The 21,602-nt window shown below is 36.1% G+C and overlaps 1 protein-coding gene across 5 annotated transcripts in view; it reads right to left on the bottom strand.

Moving 5' to 3' along the window:
* Positions 1-21,602, bottom strand: part of LOC135216140 (DNA fragmentation factor subunit beta-like) — a 259,118-nt gene that overhangs the window by 150,317 nt on the left and 87,199 nt on the right. For 2 of the 5 annotated variants that reach the window (XM_064251226.1, XM_064251225.1), the window contains one exon: positions 6,147-6,739. The exons of the other annotated variants lie outside the window; for them this stretch is intronic. In XM_064251226.1, coding sequence (XP_064107296.1) covers positions 6,277-6,739 — 463 coding nt within the window. In that variant the 3' untranslated portion in view covers positions 6,147-6,276. Of the gene's footprint in view, positions 1-6,146; positions 6,740-21,602 lie in introns of those variants that run through there. 5 annotated transcript variants of the gene reach the window in all.

Below are 21,602 nucleotides of genomic sequence, written 5' to 3'. Positions count from 1 at the left end.
CTTTTGTTCTCCTTCCAAGCCGGTTGTTTTGTGCCAGTGTTTCCTTTCTTTTTCAGTGTTTGTTGTGTGAGTGTTTCTGTTTAATAATGGATTCCTCTGAGTCTTCACAGCCTCGTCGACACATGTGCCTGGATTCAGGGATTCCTGTGGTCAAGGTTTCTGGCGTCTGCTGTCTCTGAGAAGAATAGTAGTAAAGGGAGTGTTTCTTCCCCACTTCCTGCTAGTAAAAGACCTCGTAGAGGGGGTTGTTTCATCCTACTCCAGCTTCTCCATCACTGCCTCGCCATTGTGTCAGACATTGGAGGATCAAGAACTGTGGCTTTGATTTCTGCCAGCGAAAGGAGTGCTACACACGGTCTTGTTTCTCCCTCGCACGTTCATGTTCGTGAGGTTGGCAGTGGGGCTTGTGGAAGGAAGGCATTCCTGTCTTCGATACATGGCTGTGTATGTCTTGTACATGCGGGTAATGCATCATCGACTTCCCTTCATGGCAATGTCTCTCCCTCTCGTGTATGTGTTTGTGACAGTAGGAGCATTGAGAGTGATAAGTGTCTCTCCACCTCCCATATGCAGACGTGACTCATCCTTGCACATACGTGCTCATGATATCAGAAGTACTACCCCCTTTTCATCTGTTCCTGTACCAGTTCATTGGCGTAAGGACGATAAGGCGCCAATTAAGAGGTTGAAGGTGGCAGATACGAAGGTGGCTCAAGCTGCGCCTAAGGATTCTTCGCTTGATAAGACTGCGGCTGACGGTCGGGAACGTGAGGCTTCCCTGGCCCGCAGATACTCATTCAAAATAATTCAGATTAATAAGCAACAAGTATATTTGGATTATATTAGTGATGATATATAATTACTTTGATAAGCATATATAAGCATATATCACCAGCATTTTTGGTCTGTTGCCGTCAAGGAATAAAAAGCAAGCGACTCCTCAATTATGACAGTTTGCAGAAGTTGCAAAATAGAGATACAAACCTTTGAAAGACATAAGAAAATTAATTTCTTAACTGTTTATGAATGAGACAAAAACTGGATACCTTCTTTATAACAAAAACCGTGTAAGTTAAATGCCTGAAAACAACTTCCATAAGAGATACGTACATGCAAGTAAAACCCTTTTTGGAACCTATCTCAAAAATAGGTGTTGTATATGAATACAGTGCATCAATTTACATTAATGATAAGTAATATAATTCAAGATGCATAAAGCTTTTCCTTTACAGCAATTCACCTGCTGATGTAATAAGTAAGTAGACAAGTGGTGATTTTGGGGAGGGAGACCTTGTCTCTCATGGCCTTGGTGAACAGGGTGATGGTTATACACTCTTTAGCCTACTCCCATTTACATAATTTAAGAAAACACAATGACAATAATTAACACAGATCCTACAAAAACCAGGATATTTAGAGCATCCAGTACGTATTACTTCATATATAACAATGATAGGTAGGAAAGTTGGCAGCCGAGACGGCAAGGCCAAGAAGGTGGCTTGAGTGAGGGCTGAGGAGGGCAAGGGGTGGGGAAGGAGGCAAGGAGGAACAGGATGGGGGTAAAGGACATTCAAAGGCAAAAGTTGGCGATGTTTGACAACACCTTGTAAGTCAAGAGTAAACGCCTTAACTAACACCATTTGACAATGCACTATATTACTAAAAATTAGTAACATACAGTGGTACCTCGAGATACAAAATTAATCCGTTCCGAGGCGGCCTTCGTATCATGAGCTTTTCGTATCTTGGACCGCATTTTACATGTAAAATGGCTAATCTATTCCAAGCCCTCCAAAAACACACCAGTAAATTTCATAATAAAGCTAAATTGACCTATAAACAATGAAATACTACAACAATTTGGACCATTCAATACCTAACTTAATACGTACTGCTAATATACCTGTAAATAAAGTGTATTAGTGTACATGGTATACAAGAAATACTGTACGTACATACGAACGTATGTATGTAGTAAAATGTGGAAGCTTACCTTTCGAGTGAGGCTATCTCCGAAACTGGCAACAGAGGAGGACAAACGGCAGATACGTGCACTTAACTTTAAGAAACACATAAAAAAATGTAAGGAAAACATAAACTAAACTTTACGAAACACATTAACAAAACTGTAACACTTAACTTTATAAAAAACTTAAAATAAAATAAAAATTTTCTTTTCTGATTTTTACTTTTTTTTTTTTTATACAAAATTTCAACTTCTTCACCACTTTCAACTTTGTTTTTTAGTATCACTTGGTTCTTCCTTTTTGCTTACTACTACTCCTACTAAAGGCCTCTTTAAAAAATAACTATCCAAGGAAGATTGCTTCTGCCTACTTTTAACAATGTTACTGAAACGACTCAGGCAAACTTCATCGAACTGTGCAAATATACGACCTGTGTAAGCCTTTTCGGGATGTCTCTTTTTACGAATGATTGCACCTTATGAAAAGCAGCTAGAGCATCCTTAATTTCTGCTGTTGTCATAGAGTCGTCGTCCTCCTCGCCGCTGCTAGAGAACTCCTCTTGAATGACGTTATGTTGCATGGCCTCCAACTCCTTCAGGTCATCTGTCGTAAGCTCCTTTTGGTGCTCCTCGAGAAGGTCATTGATGTCGTCCTCGTCGACGACCAGCCCCATGGACTTGCTGAGTGCAACGATCTCGTCAAGATCTGGTTGTGAAACAGTTTCAGGATCGTCAACTGTTCCTGAATCTGCAGCACCAGCTTCGCCCACGTCGAATCCCTCGAAGTCTCGGGCGGATATGGCATCAGGCCAGTTTCCTCCACAAAGAATTCAAGGTTCGCCTTGAAACCTCCTGCCAAGCTTGGTCAATGAGTCGAATGCATATGACGATGTCAAAATGCTCCTTCCAAAATTCACGCAAGGTGAGGTTTGTGGTATCGGTGATGTCAAAACATCTCTTGAGAAGATGTTTCGTATACAGCTTCTTGAAGTTCGATATCACTTGCTGGTCCATGGGCTGGAGGAGAGGGGTGGTGTTAGGCGGAAGATAAAGAACCTTAATGAAGGAATACTCCGCTAGGATATCTTCCTCGAGGCCAGGAGGCTGGGCAGGGGCATTGTCCAACACCAGCAAACATTTTAGAGGGAGGCGCTTCCCTTCCAAGAATTTTTTCACTGTCGGGCCGAAACACAGATTTACCCATTCCGTGAACAAAAGCCTCGTTACCCAGGCTTTCGCATTAGCCCTCCACATCACTGGAAACTTCTCCTTAAGCATTTTGTGGGCCTTGAAGGCTCGAGGAGTCTCGGAATGATAGACAAGTAGGGGCTTCACCTTGCAATCCCCACTGGCGTTCAAACAAAGTGCAAGCGTTAGCCTGTCTTTCATAGGTTTATGCCCGGGCACCTTCTCTTCCTGCATGATGTACGTCCAACGAGGCATTTTTTTTTTCCAAAAAAGGCCAGTCTCATCACAGTTAATAACTTGCTGAGAACTGTAGCCTTCGTTGATCATCATCTTGTCGAACGTCTTTTTAAAGGCTTCGGCCGCTTTCGTGTCTGAGCTGGCCACACCACCGAATGGATGCCAGTCCATTTACGGAATTTCTCGAACCACCCATGCAAAGCCTTGAATTCTGGGGTTGACGTTGATGTCCCTTCTCCTCTGTCGTCTTCGGCCTGGGCAATCAAATCACCGAAAATAGCGCTGGCCTTGTGGCAGATTGCTGTCTCCGTTATCGTATCGCCAGCGATTTCTTTGTCTTTTATCCAGACAAGAAGAAACCTTTCCATTTCATCGTGCATGTGGGTCCTCTTGCTGGACAAAATAGTGACGTCCTTGGAAGGTGTAGCTGCTTTGATGACATCCTTCTGCTTAAGGATGGTGCCTATTGTCGATGGATTTGGGCCATATTCCTTGGCGATCACACTCAATCACATACCAGCTTCATACTTCTTGATAATCTCTATCTTCATCTCCAAAGAGAGCATCCTCTTCTTTCCGTGAATTTCAAGTTTCTTGGGACCCATGACTACGTATATACTGTACGTAATTATGTTATGTAGTACGTATACTTATGTAGTAAAGTTCTCACACAACACGATAAAGTATACAACAACGAAATCACTTACGAATTTATGTTAATAAACAAAATCGTTAGAATGAATGAATACCACGTGCATACGATACCGATGATGCTGTGAAGTGGGCGAAAGAGCACGCTGCTACATAGATGCATCATGGGAGGGATGCTGACCAATAGGAGAGAAGGATCTCATGGCGATGAATAGCATCAGGAACCAATGGGAGAGCAGGAGGATGGTGGTGAGTCTACTCAATTGGCGGCACGCGAGTTTCAAAATTGTTATTGGTGGTCCGGGCGAATCTCGGACTTTACAGCAACAACCTTTCGTATCTTGAGCAATTTTCGTATGTAGAGCCGTAAAATTTTGTGTATTTGCTTTCATATCTCGAGTTTTTCGTAAGTTGAGCCTTTCATATCTCAAGGTACCACTGTAATTAGTTTGAAAGATATTTGAAAGATATTTGAGAAAAACAATGATTTGAAGTCCCTGAAATGCATAGCATTATCCAAATGGAACTACCCTGCATGTGCCTTTGACTTGGAATTCAATCTTCAACAGAATATGGTGTTCATTTGAAAAATGTTGTTACAGAAAATAACAGAACATATAGAAAGAAGAGATCAGTTATTAGAGATGATAAAAAGATAAATAAATAAATTAATAAATAAAAAAGATAAATAAATTAACATAAATATATAAAAATATAAGTGAATTATTAAAATACAAGGTGAATTGCTTTAAAGTAGTACATATTGCAGGAAGTACCTCCTAGTTAATGCCAAACCAATTCCTCACAACACTGGGGCATACTTACATCCAGCAAAGACAGCGCCATTCAAACCCTCCAACATAAAAAAAATGTGGAATTCTGGAAAAATCAATGTCATTCCTCTATTATGATTCTTCAATAACTTCACTGGAGCAGTAATTTTCCAACAAGAACTTATCCCCAATTGGTGGGTAGTGCTGTCAGTGCACTGCAGGCATTACTATGGAGTGTTTCCAGAGTCCCTTTGGCCTCTAGCCTTTTTTCTTAGCTGCATCCACATTATATCTTTTAATTCTCTGCCACCTTGCTGTCCAATGCTTAAAATATTAGTAATTTGTGCAACTGTGGGGTTTTCTGCCAGCTCCCCCTTTAGTACTACTTCATTTCCTTTATTTTTTGGATTTCTTATCTTCTTGTCCAACCCCTCCAACTCCCTCTTTTCACTGTCTTAGTGAAAAAGTGCCCCAGTGCTTGGTTTGGCAGTTTAATTTCATATATCAAATCAGCAAGAGCCTATCAGCCTTCTCAACCTATTACTATGCTCAAAAGACAGAAGACCACACAACAATACTTAATTGTGGTACTGCCTTTCAATGGATATGACCTACAAAAAGAGTTGGAACTAGCAGAAGTGGGATAATTAGGTGAAATTTTCTTCCCAACTAAAACACAATCCCTGGTGCAGCTGTGAACAGTGAGCAATACTGAGAAATACTTTGGTATGATACAAAAGTAAAAACCCCGCCATTAGTCAACAATGTTATAAAACTGTTTCATGGACAATGAATGCTGAGTGTAGAGAAAAATTGTCTGAGAAAAACAAGAAACTGGGAGATGTACACAGATGGTATCTTGATCTGCAATACTGTATTCTAAGTAGTTCCCGGTGTGAGGGTAAATGCAATAAATGTCTTAATCTTTTTGTAAATATAAAATTTGTCCATTGGTTGAACTGTACCCAAACACTGATAAACAAAAATTTTTTAGCTTTATTTTAAGAATGGGACAACATGACTGTGGCCAAAAAGACAAGAATTGCCTCAGAGACTATAGTGCTTGAGAAAATAAAGAAACAGGAAGATCTGCAAAGACAAGCTTTGTCATAAGCATGTTCTGAAGTCTTTCTTGTAAGAAGATAAATTTGATATCTTTCACTGAGGGTATATATTGGCCAATCACATGAAGTAAAATTTCACTTCCGTTCATGACTCTACAAAATAATTCTATATATGGAGGAAAGAATAGTTCTTTTCTAACTCAATGCAACAGGTTCTGGGAAAAAGAGAGAATTAATATAATAATAAAATACATTTTCAGATTATAATGAAGCAATCATCACTTACATTATTTAAATGTTTCAAACATTCATTATATAGAAAACATCACAGTATCTCATTTTTAATGAAACAAATATTTTCATAAAAATATACATCTAAAATCACACTGACTTTCTGTTATGTAACTAATCTAGCCTTCTTTTGTTTACCTTCCAAAAACTCTTTCATTACTCTTTTTCTTCCAAGCCTTGTAGTGACCCCAAGTAAAGGTTTCTGTCCTAATGACCAATCCTCAACAGCATTGAATCTACTTCTATTTTTCTCTCTTAATCCTTGTCTAGTAATCATACCCGACTGTAAATGAGACGAGAGAGATACTGAACTATCAACAGTATCATTACCATCTTCCACATAATTCTTATTCACCTTATAAACTAATGAGTTGTCACACCGTACCACATGCGGTTTCTTATCATGGCATGCAATGTGAACCAATTTGAGGTTTCCTGTTTCAGTCTTACCCTGTTGACATTTGTGTAAAAATAGTAAGCCATGAAAATACGACAAATTGACATCATCTGATCTTGGTCCCTCAAGAGCTTTTCTCAAATGAGGTAAAATGCTCCTAGACTTTTCTATTCTGAAATATAAAAAAAAAGAATGAAGCTTCAAATTACCAATAAAAAAAAGTCAACTAAATTTTTATTATTCACAGATAACAAATAAGCAGAACATGAGGGATTTCCCAATAATAAGCAAATAATAACTCCTTTCCCAAAGTCTTCCATCCTTTTTGCTACTCCTGCAGGGCCATGTGAAACGTGTAACCAATTACGTAATATGTAAATAGGGTATAATACCGATGGTCCCTAATTTACATCAGTGCTTTCTTATTAACTCATTTTAAGTTGGAATGGCTTAAAGGTAAAGTTGCATGCACTAAACATAGGTCTCTTACAGTACTATATTTACAAATACGTATTGTGTTTTGCAGTTATATCTTTAGAAGCTATATGTAGAATACCTCCTCGACAAACAAAAGTATCTACTTATGTATACGTATTCAGAAAAATGTAAGATTTCAGAATACCAAAAAAAAAAAAAATAAAATAAAATTAGAAAACAATAATTTCTATGGAAAAAACAAAAATTGAAGCAAGAAACTACTATGACTGGAACATAGAAATAAGGCAAAAGGCCAAACACTGGGACCTATGAGGTCATTCAGTGCTGAAACGGAAATTGATAGTTAAAGGACTGAAAGGTGTAACAGGCGGAAAACCTCGCAGCAACACTAGGCAAAAATTGTTAGAAGCGAGTGGAAAGCATGATGGAAGAAAGAGAATATGAACGGAGGTACAGTAGAAGGAACGATAGGAGTTGCAGCTGGGAGCCAAAGGATGGCTGCAAAGATCCTACGTAATAGCTACACTGCACCACGTAAGGTGCACTGATGACTCGGTCTCTGTGAGCAGCCATAATGAACCTTTTCTTTTTTTGGTGGCTAGTGCATTGCTGTTCTGCACGTCTTGCAAACAAAAGTTAGTCAGTCTAAGGATTGTATCAAAGTATTCGAAAATAACAACTGGAGGAGATGCTAAAGATCATTAATAGGTATGAAGGTGGCATGTATTTGTCTACCATTGCAAGATAGGGAGGACTGTATTAACAATAAACAAGACTGTGAAAAGTTGTGAAAATATCTGGGAGGCAACAAAGGACTGACAGATCTAAACTGCATTATCATTTTTAAGAAAACAATATACGTATTAGTTCTTTCTTAACCCTCTTACGCCGAAGCCCTAAAAATCAAAACCTCTCCTGTATGCTGGCGCCCGTTTGGAGTGAGCGTGGAAGCGGAAAAAATATTTTTTTCAAAAAATCACAGCGCGCTTAGTTTTGAAGATTAAGAGTTCATTTTTGGCTCATTTTTTTTTCATTGCCTGAAGTTTAGTATGCAATCATCAGAAATGAAAAATAATATCATTATCATGTGTAAATAATGCGATATATGGTAGCAAAAAAAAAAAAATCATAGATAATTGTATTCAAATCACGCTGTGCACAAAACGGTCAAAGCTAACGAGTTAATTTTTTTTTCGTTGTATTGTACACTAAATTGCAATCCTTTTGATATATAATACATAGTAAAACAATAAAAGCAACACCGGAAAAATATTATCACAAAATGATGTACGAATTCGTAAGGCGCGGACGTAAAAAAATGTTAATTTCAAAAATTCACCGTAATTCTAAATATTGTTCTAGAGACTTCCAATTTGTTTCAAAATTAAGACAAATGATTGAATATTACGATACTATAAGAGTTTTAGATTAGAATTGCAGATTTCGACCATTTCGGACGAGTTAAATGTGACCGAATGTCGAAATTTGTATATATTTTTTTTTTTATATGCACATATTTCGGAGATGGAAAAAGCTACAACCTTCAATTATTTTTTATTGTATTTTTTATGAATTTGCGCACATTTTGATATATGAAACTCTATAAAAAGGCTAATATGAAAAGGAGCAAATATTAGGATAATGAGATGTACGTATTTCGGAGACTTGCGGCCGCGAATCGGCGCGCGGAGTGAAGGTAAACATATTTTTCAAAAATGCACCATAAATCACAATATTGTTTTAGAGACTTCAAATTTGTTTCAAAATGAAGAAAAATGACGGAATATTACTAGGCCGTAAGAGTTTTAGCTTACAATTGCGTTTTTCAACTATTTCGGTAGAGTCAAATTTGACCGAACGTGGTTTTTTTTCTATTTATCGTGATTTATATGCAAATATTTCGGAAAAAGAGAAAAGCTACAACCTTCAATCATTTTTAGTTGTATTCTACATGAAATTACGCACATTTTCATATATAAAACTTTATGTAACAGCTAATTTTAAATGGTGCAAACATTTCGACAATTGCACAAAAAAATTCTGATTTTTTCGGAAGAGTTACCGCGCGAACGTAAGGAAAATGTTTTTTTTTTTTTTCATAAATTCACCATAAATCGAAATATTGTGCTAGAGACTTCCAAGTCGTTGCAAAATGAAGGTAAATGATTGAATAATACTAGAATATAAGAGTTTTAGCTTACAATTGCGATTTTCGACCATTTCGGTAGAGTCAAAGTTGACCGAAAGTTGAAATTTTTGCACTTAACGTTATTTATATGAAAATATTTCGAAACTGATAAAAGCTACAACCATGGGTTGTTTTTTGCTGTATTGTGCATGCAATTACGCACATTTCCATATATAAAACTTTATGTAACGGCAAATTTAAAAGGGTGCAAACATTAGGACAATCGCACGAAAAAATTTATCGGAAGAGTTATCGCACGAACGTGAGGAAAATGTTTTTTCATAAATGCACCATAAATCGAAATATTGTGCTAGAGACGTCCAATTTGTTGCAAAATGAAGGCAAATGATTGAATATTACTATAATATAAGAATTTTAGCTTACAATTGCGTTTCCCGACCATTTCTGTAGAGTCAAAGTTGACCGAAGGTTGAAATTTTTGCACTTATCGTTATTTATATGAAAATATTTCAAAACTGATAAAAGCTACAATCATGAGTATTTTTTTGTTGTATTTTACATGAAATTGCGCACATTTTCATATATAATACTTCATGTAAAGGATAATTTAAAATGGTGCAAAAATTATGTCAAAGTGACGAAATAATTTTTGAGATGTGTCACTGATACTTTTTAGTGAGATAAGAAAGAAATTCGCGCTTGCGCGCCTGCGTAGCGATTGTAAACAAAACAACGCCTTGATCCGTGAACTCCCAGCATCCCCCAAGGCGCGTGATACAAAAGTTTTTGGCTGGTAGGCCTATAAATATTTTTCCACGAATTTAAAAAAAAACTTTTTTGAGCCGACGTATGATACGTCCAATCGGCATACGGGAGACATTTTGAATCGACGTTTAATACGTCCAATCGGCGTAAGAGGGTTAAGTAGGCATATCATACTTGCAATACAGTATTGATTTTTACGGTTGACTTAAATCTTTAAACAAACATAAGCTGAAAAGGTCAAGGGACCAAGAGAGATCTTATTAATAATGTGTTCTCACAAGATGACTGTTACTTTACAGTAACTACGCAGTTATTAGAAGAAACTTGATTAACTACTGACAATTCAATGTGAATATTGACTTATGCAAATGATAATATGATCATGTTAGTTTTTAGTACCTTAAACCTATATTTGAGTGTCAAGTGTTGAGATGTTAGGTTAGAAGTGGTAACCTTTATCCTCAAAAGCCTACTCAACCCTATGTTTGAATAGGATACATTATGGCTTCTGGAATAATATCTTTTGAAAAAGAAAAAAAAAGGGAGAATCTCTTATATAGAAATAAATTATATCTTTAATATTGTCTGCCCTCATTCACCTGTTGTGACTGATTGGACTGCATCTTCTAGCAGTTCTCCAGGCTGATCTGCTCACCCTATGAATGTGTAAGAACCACTTTCTAAATGATATAACACACTGGAGTCATAGTCTGAAAACACTTGTAATGTGTCAGATTCCTTTTCTGCAATGTTGCTGACTGGCAGGTAACACTGCGTCCTAGGGCTAAATTTAAATAATACCCTATTTCGAATACTAATGGTGTAATTCGCATACAGAAAATTATTAAAACACTTTTCAATTGCAAATGTACACCAAGATATCCTTTTATTTACTTAAAACTTTACACATAGCGTAACTATTTAAAGCCCGGGATGCAGTGCTACCGTGCGCGACCACCACAGGCGGATGGACAGATGGAAAAAAAAAACAGAGTATAGTTACTGGGTGGGAGAGGAACTACAAGAGATATTAAAGATGTATTCCACTCTTTATGAATGTATCCCATTTTTCAACCAATTCGAAAGTCAAAACATCCATAGCTTACCCCATTTTCTTTTCAACCTTCCTTTTGGATATTTTTACTTCTATTTTGATTTATATCCTGCCTATTCCACATTTATAAATCCCTGTGATGATGCATATCTATTTCCCTGTCTCCTGATTCTGACAAACACACATCCACAAGACACTTAACCCTTACTGGACAGGTAAATATATCGATATGCAACTCCTCAGGCTGGGTAAACTTTGAGGTCAGCCAATTCACGAAATAGAAACATCAATGGAAAGAGGAAGATATGCAAATGTACATGGTGAAAGAAAAAAAATTCTAAAAAAATTTTCCCTAACTTCACTGAGAAGTTGAAAATGACTATTTACAACCCATTGTGGGGCCTCTTCCACAAGACAATCGAAAATTTTACTAACTTATAAGTATATGTTTTTTTCTGATAAATAATTTTATTTTAGTTTGTAAAGTTATAATCACTGCTCACACAATATTAAAACAGATAAGAGAATTAAAATCAGAAACAAATTCTTAGCATATTTGTTGAAAAATATTAATGTCAATTTACCAAGAACAAAGATTCAGTAAATTTTTTTACTTTTACATGTTTTTTCTAATATTTCTTTTGCACTTTTCTTTGCAAAATTACATTTACAACCGACATACTATCGTAAAAGAACAAAAAAACAACAGCAACCCATTTGTATATTTACGAGCAAATTTACAAAAAGATGTCAAGTGAGACAGACACAATACATTCCCCCTTGAAGTTACAAGCAGAAATGAAGTTCAGAGATGCCTGATTCATGGTTTTAGCCAGTGTAAAAGTTGCCATTAGTGGATTAATGGGCTATAGAAGTATTGGCATCTCATTCCCGCCTGATTGTTTCCAAATCGATGGCATTTAATACTGTGTATCTACAGGATCAATCCATCCACCACCCCAAACCTGTTATTACTACTCCTGAGGATCAATCCAGCCATTAAGGGTTAAATCCCCAAACCTAACCCATTAGTTGATGTTGTCCCATCATTCCTCTAAAACTCTCCCTTACTTTTTGCTGGATACAAAAGACTTTAATTACTGTCTTGAGATGCTATGCCTTGGGGAAGCAATGGATGTCTTTAAGACTATTACAATATCAATCTTCTAAAGGATGTCATTACCTCTCATAAAAGAAAGTATTTTTCAAATTAATGAACTGAAAAGCAACAATAGTATTCAATATGCTGTAACAAGCGAAGCCACGGTACTCCAATGCACTGAAACAGCTGAAAGTGCACAGCACACTTACTGGCAGCTGACCAAGTACAGTTCACTAACCATAACAAAATCAACTCACAGTAGTGTAATCCGTGTAAAATGACTTGCATACCATAAACGTTATGATTTTGTTCTAAACAACATATCATTATATTATTATTAATGGTCAGCATTCCATCTTATACGTATTTATTTTTTAAAATTCTGCTGGCTAAAATCAAGGGGCATCTATATGGTCTGCACACCTTTGACGCTGTGCAACATTATAAAAAAGGGATTTATATCTGGTATTCAAAAGTTCAAAGTTAGTACAAGCAAGTCTTCAGGTAAAACACTAAGATTGTTGAAACGCTTGTCAAATGGTGTGAGATATTCATGCCTTTTGCAGTTTTTTGGGGAAAATGTACACAGGAGTTTTTACATCCTTTTCTACAAGATTTAATGGGACTTTGACATCTTGTTCCCTGCGGCAGTATTTTCACCATACTATAATACAGTAGTGCCTCAAGGTTACGAAATTAATCCATTCTGAAGCGGCCTTCGTAACCCGATTTTTTCATATACAGAACTACGTTTTAGATGTAAATTGCCTAATTCGTTCCAAGCCCTACAAAAACGCCACAGTAAATTCTATAATAAAGCTAAATTGACCAATAAATAATGAAATACAACAATTTGGACCATTCAATATACCTAACCTAACCGTTACTGTACCTGTAAATAAAGTGTATTAGTATAAATGGTACAAGAAATACTTTACGTTACAAGTACGTACATATGTAGTAAAATGTGGAACCTTACCTTTCGAGTGAGGTGATCTCCAAAAGTGGCGACAGAGGAGGAGGACAAACGGCAGAAAACATGAACACTTAACTTTACGAAACACATTAAAATATGGCAGAAAACAATAACACTAAACTTTACGAAACACATTAACAAATGGCAGAAAACATAAACATTTCTTGATTACCTCCATCTTCGTCTCCATAGAAAGCATCCTCTTCTTTCCGTGAACCTCAGCAACATTCTTGCGACCCATGGCTAATAACGTAAGTAATTAAGTTCACACACAACACGATAAAGTAACTTACAATACAACGAAAGCGAAATCACTAACACAAATTTACATTAACGAACGAAATCTATGTGAATGAATGAATTTCATGTGTGTATGATAACGCTGCTGAAACGAAATGGTTGAGGAACCCAATTACGTAGATGCATGATGGGATAGATGTTGACCAATAGGAGAGCAGGATCTTACATTGGTAACTAGCATCAGGAGCCAATAGGATCACTATTACCTTTAGAGTATTCAGTCGTTTAGTATTTGTGATGAAGGGTCAGGTGTCTGGCTGTAGTGAGGTAAGTAATAACCAGGTACTTGAACAAACTGTGCCCTAAGTACAAAGGGTGTCCCAGACCCAGGAATAAAAGGGTCTCTTGTGCTAACAAGTATAAATGGTAAGTGAAGTAACCAGATACTTGGCAATTTGGGTTAAGAAATATTAATGGTGTCCAGACACAGTTCTTTGGCTACTTCGTGCACCAAGTAATAATGGTGTCCAGACCCAGATACTCTTGGCTACTTCGTCACAATATATATATATATATATATATATATATATATATATATATATATATATCTATAAATCTATATACAGTGGTACCTCGACATACAAAAGGCTCAACTTACGAAAAACTCGAGATACGAAAGCAAATACGAAAAATTTTACAGCTCTACATACGAAAAGTTTTCAAGATACGAAAGGTTGTTGCTGTAAAGTCCCAAGATTCGCCCGGACCACCGAGAACAATTTTAAAACTACCACGCCGCCAGCTGAGTAAACTCACCACCATCCTCCTGCTCTCCCATTGGTTTCTGATGCTAGTCACCCCATAAGATCCTGCTCTCCTATTGGTCAGCATCTACCCCTTGTGCTTTAAGTATTCCATTGGTAATAGGATGCTGTAAATTGAAAAACTTATTCATGCAATACATATAAAAAAAAATATTAGGTAAAGATAGAATAAAGAATAGAAATGAATGGTTATTATACTGTTTGGTAGTTTCAGTAGTTGAAGAGAGATAATGAAAATTTATGGCTTACTGTGTAAAGTGATTATTGGCAATCGTTCGATACTCGTAAGTGCTGGATGTAAACAGAAGTTTGGAAGCTTTTTTTTGTTTGTTTATTATTAGTAATAGTTACTTAATAATTATTTGAAATGAGTACATGCAATACATTTAATAAAAAAATTGTGAATTAGATATCATAAAATATAAAATAAATCAGACTGCCAACAAATATGTATTTTTTAGAATTCTTCTGTTTTAATATTACGTTACATATATGTTTCATTATAGCTGTCAGTAACTCGGTATCTACATTAAGTAAAGATAGAATAAAGAATAGAAATGAATGGTTATTATACTGTTTGGTAGTTTCATTAGTTGAAGAGAGATACTAATGAAAATTTATGGCTTACTGTGTCCTAGGAAAAGTGATTGCTTGGCGTTCGTTCGGTACTCGTAAGACGGTAAGAGCTGAATGTAAACAATCGATTGGAAGGTTTTTTTTTTTTTTTTTTTGTATTATAGTTAATGATTAATTAATAATTATTTGAAATGAGTACATACTGATTATTTATACATTTTATTGGCATATTCTAAGATTTTAGCTTCTTAGGTTTAGATGTCAGAATCATAGACTAGGCTACAGTAGCAACCGCTAACATAGGCTAGGCTTATAGCTAAGGGACATATGCTAAAGTCCTAATATATGCAGTAAATATGGGGTTAAACATTAATGAAGTTGAATATTACTCAAGTATGTACAGTATTTTGCCTTTTTGGAGTCATATTTCTTCCATCGGATCGGCGTCATAACCCTAGAACATGTGTTTTAGGCCTGGAAATATAATTTACTGGGGTGTTTTTGGAGGGCTTGGAACGGATTAGCCATTTTACATGTAAAATGTGGTCCAAGATACGAAAGCCTCATGATATGAAGGGCGCCTCAGAACGGATTAATTTCGTATCTCGAGGTACTACTGTGCATATATCTATATGTATATGTATATGTATATCTATGTGTATATATATATATATATATATATATATATATATATATATATATATATATATATATATATATATATATATATATATATATACACACACACATATAGATGTATATTATATTATATGATATATATATATATATATATATATATATATATATATATATATATCCTATATATATATATGTATATATACATATATATATATATATATATATATATATATATATATATATATTTTTATATATATATATATATATATATATACAGGGGGTCCTCGAGTTACGACGTTGATCCGTTCTTAAGATGCGTCGTAACACGATTTTCAGCGTAAGTCGGAACATTAAAAAATACCACATGATTTAATGTAAATACCTATCAATAACAACGAGAGAACAATTCCTTACCTTTATTAATTTGATTGGCTTGCACACTGGAGAGGAAGCTGCGGTGCTGGAGAGACTGGGGGAGGTTAGTGAAGAGAAAAAGAACCTCCAGAAGATGCTGGAGATGCTGGAGGCAGGTGATTCTGAGGTGAGGCAGAAACATACTACTGGAGAGCTGAGGCAGGGATTCTTGAGGAGGGTGGAGCAGGAACATACTACTGGAGATGCTGGGCAGGTGAGTCTTTAGGTGAGGCAGAACCTACAGAAGGTGCTGGAGATACTGGGGCAGGTGAGTCTGGGTTAGCAGAACATTCAGAAGGTGCTGGAGATTGTGGGGCAGGCGAGTCTGGATTAGCAGAGGCAGCTGAGGTAGAGGGTACAGGATCTCCTGCAGGCCTCTCTACCTTCTTAAAATACTGCTCCAGGTTAGTCTGAACAGAGAGCGACCTCTTTCCATCCAAGATCTCCTTGTAACACTGCATCAAATCCATGACGCCTCTGGAAACCCTAGTGAACCTGTCCAAGTTGGGATCCTGAGCTTCAAAAGTTGACAACGCTTGCTGCAACTCTGCAAAACCTCTTGTCAAGTCCTGCCTTGTGAAAGCCTTAGGCTCTGGGGTGGGTGCTTCTTCTTCTTCCTCTATCATCTGCTTCTCCAGTTGTATCAGGTCCTCAGCAGATAACACCTCGCCATGAGACTCCAGCAGCTCTGTAACATCATCAACCTCCATCTCCAAATTGATTTCCTTACTCAGGGCAACAACGTTCTTGACAACTAGCTGAACTGTGTCCTCAAACCCATGGAAATCATTCACAAATTGAGGACAAATTTTCTTCCAGACACCATTCATGTTTGTTTGCTTAACCTCCTCCCAGGAATTAGCAATGTTCTTTACAGCATCAAGGATGTTGTAGGATTTCCAAAAGTCCTTCAGAGTCAAGTCCTTCTTGGTTTCAGTTGCCTGTAAAGCCATAGCAATTGTCCTTCGTAGGTAGTAGGCCTTGAACGAAGCAATCACTCCTTGGTCCATAGGCTGTAAAAGGGCCGTGGTATTAGGTGGAAGGTAAACCACCTTGACATTAGGGTTGAAGTCTCCCAGCTGGGCAGGGTGTCCAGGGGCATTGTCCAGCACTAGCAACACCTTAAAGGGGATACCCTTGGAGGCGCAATACCGCTCCACACTTGGAACAAAATGGTTTACGAACCAGTCCTCAAACACTGCAAGTGTCACCCATGCCTTCTTGTTGGACTTCCAAATTACTGGTAGTTGACCCTTCCAAATGCCCTTGAGTGCCCTTGGAATATCAGCCTGATACACCAACAAGGGCTTCAGTTTGAAGTTGCCAGCAGCATTACCCCCAAGAAGTAAAGTTAGCCTCTCCTTGCTGGCTTTATGACCGGGTGCTGACTTCTCCTCCTTGGCGATGTAAGTGCGGTTAGGCATACGTTTCCAAAACAAACCTGTCTCGTCTACGTTAAACACTTGCTGAGCAGAATAACCCCCCTCCTTAATTATCTCAGACAATGCTTTAGGAAATTCACTCGCTGCTTTCTCATCCCCACTAGCAGCTTCACCTTGCACTTTAAGGTTATGGTAATTGGCCCGAGCCTTAAATCGCATAAACCAACCCCTACTAGCCACAAACTCTTCACTTTCACTTCCCTCCTCTTTTCAACGCTTCAAACAATCTTTTCGCCTTCTCCTGAATCACCATAAGGCTGACTGGGATACGCCGTTGATTTTGGTCTTCCAACCAAAGCACCAATAACCTTTCCATTTCAATTATTAGACCACTAACGCTGCTTATTTATCACTGTCGCTTTCATAAGAGCAGATCCTTTCACATGTTCAACGATGCGCTCTTTATCTTTGATAATGGTAGCAACGGTCGAACGGCTAAGGCCAAGCGAGCGGCCAATGTTTGTTGGCGTTTCTCCCTTCTCAGATCGCTTTATAATGTCCACTTTAATTTCCATGGTGATGGCCTTTCTTTTCTTCGATGCACTACCATCAGAAGAGTCCGCCTTGCGCTTGGGAGCCATAACAAAGAGCAAAAAGTTACAAAAATGATACAACACGAGGGAGAGAGAGGCAGTGTAAACAACCAAAATGGCGTATGGGCGAGGAATGAGCATAGCGAAGCGACGCCGTCCTCTCCCCCACAAAGCGTATTCTTCCGCCGTGCGCCCGGAACTAGTTCGCGTTTGTTTACGTCACTTACGATGCTAAACCGCGTAAGACGGAACGACACAAAATATTATTTTTTATATTTTTATGGGGGCGCGTTCGTAACCACGAAACATCGTAAGTCGAGACCGGCGTAACCCGAGGACTTACTGTATATATGTATATATATATGTATATATATGATATATATATATATATATATATATATATATATATATATTATATATATATATATCTATATCTATATTTATATCTATATCTATATTTATATCTATATCTATCTATATCTATATATCTATCTATATCTGTATATCTATCTATATCTATATATCTATCTATATCTGTATATCTATCTATATCTATATATATATCTATACATCTATATCTATATATCGGTATTTTTGGGTAAGCAAAAAATCTAACATTCTAGTAATGTTCAATCATTTACCTTCATTTTGAAACAAATTGGAAGTCTCTATAGCACAGTATTTCGATTTACGGTAAATTTTTGAAAAAAAACTTTTTCCTTCCCTTTGCGCGCGGAATCTCCACCGCAAATCCCCGAAATGCTTATGTCATATTGTCCTAATATTTGCTCCATTTCATATTAGCCATTACAGAGATTTTTATATATGAAAATGTGTGCAATTTCATGTAGAATACAACAAAAAATAATTCATGATCGTAGCTTTTATCATTTTCGAAATATTTGCATATAAATCACGATAAATAGAAAAAAATCGACGTTCGGTCAACTTTGACTTGACTGAAATGGTCGAAAAACGCAATTGTAAGCTAAAACTCTTACAGTCTAGTAATATTCAATCATTTATCTCCATTTTGAAACAAATTGGAAGTCTCTAGCATAGTATTTCGATTTAAAGTGAATTTTTGAAAAAACTTTTTCCTTCCCTCCGCACGCGGAATCTACGAAATGCTTACGTCACATTGTCGTAATATTTGCACCATTTCATATTAGCCGTTATATAGAGTTGCATATACTATGAACATGTGTGCAATTTCATGTATAACAACCTAAAATGATTCATGATCGTAGCTTTCATCATTTTTGAAATATTTGCATATAAATCACGATAGAAAAAAATCTACGTTCGGTCAACTTTGACTCGACCGAAATGGTCGAAAAACGCAATTGTAAGCTAAAACTCTTACAGTCTAGTAATATTCAATCATTTATCTCCATTTTGAAACAAAATGGAAGCCTCTAACACAATATTTTGATTTATGGTGAATCTTTGAAAAAAAAAAATTTCTTCCCTCCGCGCGTGGTATCTCTGCCTCAAATCTCCGAAATGCTTACGTCACATTGTCGTAATATTTGCACCATTTCATACTAGCCGTTATATAGTTTTATATATGAAAATGTGCGCAATTTAATGTAGAATAAAACAAAATATAATACATGATCGTAGCTTTAATCATTTTAGAAATATTTGCATATAAAACATAATAAATAGAAAAAAATCGACGTTCGGTCAACTTTAGCTTACAACGCAAGTGTAAGCTAAAACTCTTACAGTCTAGTAATATTCAATCATTTATCTCCATATTGAAACAAATTGGAAGTCTCTAGCACAATATTTCGATTTACGGTGAATTTTTTAAAAAGAACTTTTTCCTTCCCTCCACGCGCGGTATCTTGGCCGCAAATCTCAGAAATGCTTACATCACATTGTCGTAATATTTGCAGAGTTTCATATTAGCCGTTATATAGAGTTTTATATATAGAAATGTGCGCAATTTAATGTAGAATACAAAAACAAAATCATTCATGGTCGCAGCTTTTTATCATTTTTGAAATATTTGCATATACATCACGATAAATAGAAAAAAATCAACGTTCGGTCAATTTTGGCTCAACCAAAATGGTCGAAAAACACATTTGTAAGCTAAAACACTTACAGTCTTGTAATATTCAATAATTTATCTCCATTTTGAAACAAATTGGAAGTCTCTAGCATAGTACTTCGATTTATGGTGAATTTAAAAAAAAAACTTTTTCCTTCCCTCTGCGCGCGGTATCTCCGCCACAAATCTCTGAAATGCTTACATCACATTGTCGTAATATTTGCACAGTTTCATATTAGCCGTTATATAGAGTTGTATATATGAACATGTGCAATTTCATGTAGAATACAACAAAAAATAATTCATAATCATAGCTTTTATCATTTTCGAAATATTTGCATATAAATAACAATAAATAGAAAAAAAATCGACGTTCGGTCAACTTTGACTCGACTGAAATGGTCAAAATATGCAATTGTAAGCTAAAACTCTTACAGTCTAGTAATATTCATATCTATATATATATCTATCTATCTATATCTATGTATATCTATATATCTATCTATATCTATATATCTATCTATATCTACATCTATATATATCTATCTATATCTATATATCTATGTATATCTATATCTATATCTCTATATCTATATATCTATATCTATATATTGGTATTTTTGGGTAAGCAAAAAATCTAATATTCTAATAATGTTCAATAATTTGCCTTCATTTATAAACAAATTGGAAGTCTCTAGCAGTATTTCAATTTATGGTGACTTTTTGAAAAAAACTTTTTCCTTTCCTTCACGCGAGGAATTTCCGCAGCAAATCTCTGAAATGCTTACGCCACATTGTTGTAATATTTGCTCCTTTTCATATTAGCCGTTACATAGAGTTTTATATATGAAAATGTGCGCAATTTCATGTAGAATACAACAAAAAATAATTCATGGTCATAGATTTTATCATTTTCAAAATATTTGCATATAAATCACAATAAATAGAAAAAAAATTGATTCGGTCAACTTTAACTCGACCGAAATGGTAGAAAAATGCAATTGTAAGCTAAAACTCTTCCAGTGTAGTAATATTCAATCATTTATCTTCATTTTGAAACAAATTGGAAGCCTCTAGCACAATATTTCAATTTAGGGTGAATTTTTGAAAAACTTTTTTACGTCCGCGCGTTACGAATTCATGCATCATTTTGTGATAATATTGTCTGTGTTGCTTTGATCGTTTTACAATGTGTTATATACCAAAATGATCGCAATTTAATGTACAATACAACGAAAAAAATCAACTCGTTAGCTTTAACATTTTGCTCACAGCACGATTTGTATACAATTATATATGAAATTTTTTTTTTTGCGCTGTCATATATTCCAATATTTATATATGATAATGATATTTTTTTCCTTTCTGATGGTTGCATACTAAACTTCTGGCAAAAAAAAAAAAAAAAAAAAAAAAAAAAAAAAAAAAAAAAAAAAAAAAAAAAAAAAACTCAATCTTGAAAATCAAGGGTGCTGTGATTTTTTGAAAAAAACTTTTTTTCCGCTTCGGCGCTCGCTCCCGAACCCTGCCCGGCATACGGGAGACGATCTCTAAAATAACGCTTAGGTGTTTTAGGGTTAACATAAAACAAATACCAACATAAACAAATACAGCAAGTTCACAGACCATAGAGGATGGATGCCATACTTTTTGCTGTCTGATTTACTGTATCATATTTCATTACAAGTTTAACTCTCTCTCTCTCTCTCTCTCTCTCGAGAATAGTATATATAGCAGTCCCCTGTTATTGGCAGACTTGGGTAATGGCAATCTGGTTTTACGGCGCTTCTCTAGCACCATAAAATCGGCACAAAAGAGTTA

The sequence above is a fragment of the Macrobrachium nipponense genome, chromosome 6, assembly GCF_015104395.2.
Source record: "Macrobrachium nipponense isolate FS-2020 chromosome 6, ASM1510439v2, whole genome shotgun sequence".
NCBI lineage: Eukaryota > Metazoa > Arthropoda > Malacostraca > Decapoda > Palaemonidae > Macrobrachium > Macrobrachium nipponense.
Note: the sequence above shows the minus strand (reverse complement) of the source record. Positions and strands in the feature narration are given on the sequence as shown.